This window comes from Notothenia coriiceps, unplaced genomic scaffold (assembly GCF_000735185.1).
Source record: "Notothenia coriiceps isolate Sejong01 unplaced genomic scaffold, NC01 NC01_scaffold00003982, whole genome shotgun sequence".
In the NCBI taxonomy this organism is placed as follows: domain Eukaryota; kingdom Metazoa; phylum Chordata; class Actinopteri; order Perciformes; family Nototheniidae; genus Notothenia; species Notothenia coriiceps.
In genome coordinates this window covers 1-1,530 of record NW_011336683.1, presented here as the reverse complement: position 1 = coordinate 1,530, position 1,530 = coordinate 1, and the positions used below count along the sequence as shown (strand labels likewise).

The following is a 1,530-nucleotide window of genomic DNA, read 5'->3' as shown; positions in this document are numbered from 1 at the left end:
GGGGTTACCTTTATTGGTGATTGGCTAATGGTTACACAAGCCAAAAAAACGTTATGAGATGATAAGGTGGCCGAAATCTGATCAGCTCATTTTCAGACAGATTTTTATATAAATGGATCAGGACAAAAAGTGAGAGAATCTTTTTTCCTGAAACGTGTGCCTTGGCAGTACACAGAGGGGACACATGTTGATGTATAAAAGACATGAAAAAGTGGATTTTGCACAATAGGTGACCTTTAAACACTATATATGGTTTTATAGATGGTCATCTGTAATGTAAAGTACTTGTTTAATTGCTTTAAAATGGCAAAAAATATGCAAAATCATGTTTAAAGTGAATGAAAAGGATCCATAACACCAAATATTTGCTTAAACATGTGAGTCTCCAAACAAGCACCGCACAAACACACAGACTAACGCTCAAACAACGACAAAAACTGACGTGACATCGGGGTTGAAAATGTATGGCCACACGGGATACATTCTAACCCGCCGTTACCTTTCAGGTTACTAACGGACGCGCACGCGGGACCCCCGGGCTCCTGCCCCCCGTCCGGCAGGAGGTGACACTCCACAGGGAGACGCCCGTCCTCCAGAGACGCCCAGCAGCTGTCCTGCAGCACCTGGCAGAAGCTGCGGCAGGGCAAGTGTGGATGGGGGGGGGCCGTGCAGCGGGGGGCCAGCAGGAGGCAGAGGAACCACTCGGCGCCGTGGTGACACCCCAATTTTGTGAGCCATGCCCACTCCTGTAGGACCGCCCCCACCTCCTCCACAGAAGTGTGGTTGAAAAAGTTGGGCAGCGTGAATGATTCGGGACGTTTGCCGGAGCAAATGGGCCAATCAGAAGGCACCGGGAGACAAGCATTGAAGCGACTATCATGGGGTGGAAGATCCAAAACACCCAAAAAAGTCTCATTGATTTTAGACACCATTTCATCACCCTTTAAAACTGATTCTACACCATCCCCCTCCTCCTCCTCCACCCTCTCCCCTCTGACCCCGTTAGCATTACCGGTGGTGTTAGGGTTAGCGCTCTCCACCTTCTGTGTGGGGCCTCCGTTAGTAGTCCCGGGGGTCGGGGTCACGTCCCACGCCGTCACAGACTTACGGATTCCCGTGGCCAGGTTGAGGATTTCATCCCCAACCCCAGACAAGTTGTCGTCCTCCTCCTCCTCCTCCTCCAGGTTCTTCTGAGTTGCGTTGGCGGCACCTGTCGTTACCGATGGTGCTGACTCAATGGAGGTTGATGTTGTGGGTTCTGGGTCTTTGGACCAGAACCAGGCGTCTGAGCTCCAGGCAAAAAAAGCCAGGAGAAGGAGCAACGTCTTCATCCTCAACATGGTTCCTCTGAGTGTATCTCCTCCACTCTCTGTTCCCCCACCTGTTAGCCAGCCGGTCAACAGTTAAATCCAAGCTGCTGTTCAAGGGCCACTGAGTATCCACTGAATGAAAAGCAACACATAAAAACTCCAAAGACCCTCCTTCTACATCTCCCACACTCAGGAACAAGCACAGGGGGGGGGGGGATTC

General features: G+C 50.8%; 1 protein-coding gene across 2 annotated transcripts in view; it reads right to left on the bottom strand.

Annotated features, from left to right (window-relative positions):
* LOC104941819 (collagen alpha-1(XVIII) chain-like) overlaps positions 1–1,475 on the bottom strand; it is a 16,766-nt gene extending 15,291 nt beyond the window's left edge. The window contains exon 1 of one of the 2 annotated variants that reach the window (XM_010766960.1): positions 1,013–1,475. In XM_010766960.1, coding sequence (XP_010765262.1) covers positions 1,013–1,340 — 328 coding nt within the window. In that variant the 5' untranslated portion in view covers positions 1,341–1,475. Of the gene's footprint in view, positions 1–499; positions 979–1,012 lie in introns of those variants that run through there. The other variant, XM_010766959.1, reaches the window with a different exon arrangement.
* Between the last annotated feature and the right edge of the window lie 55 nt (positions 1,476–1,530).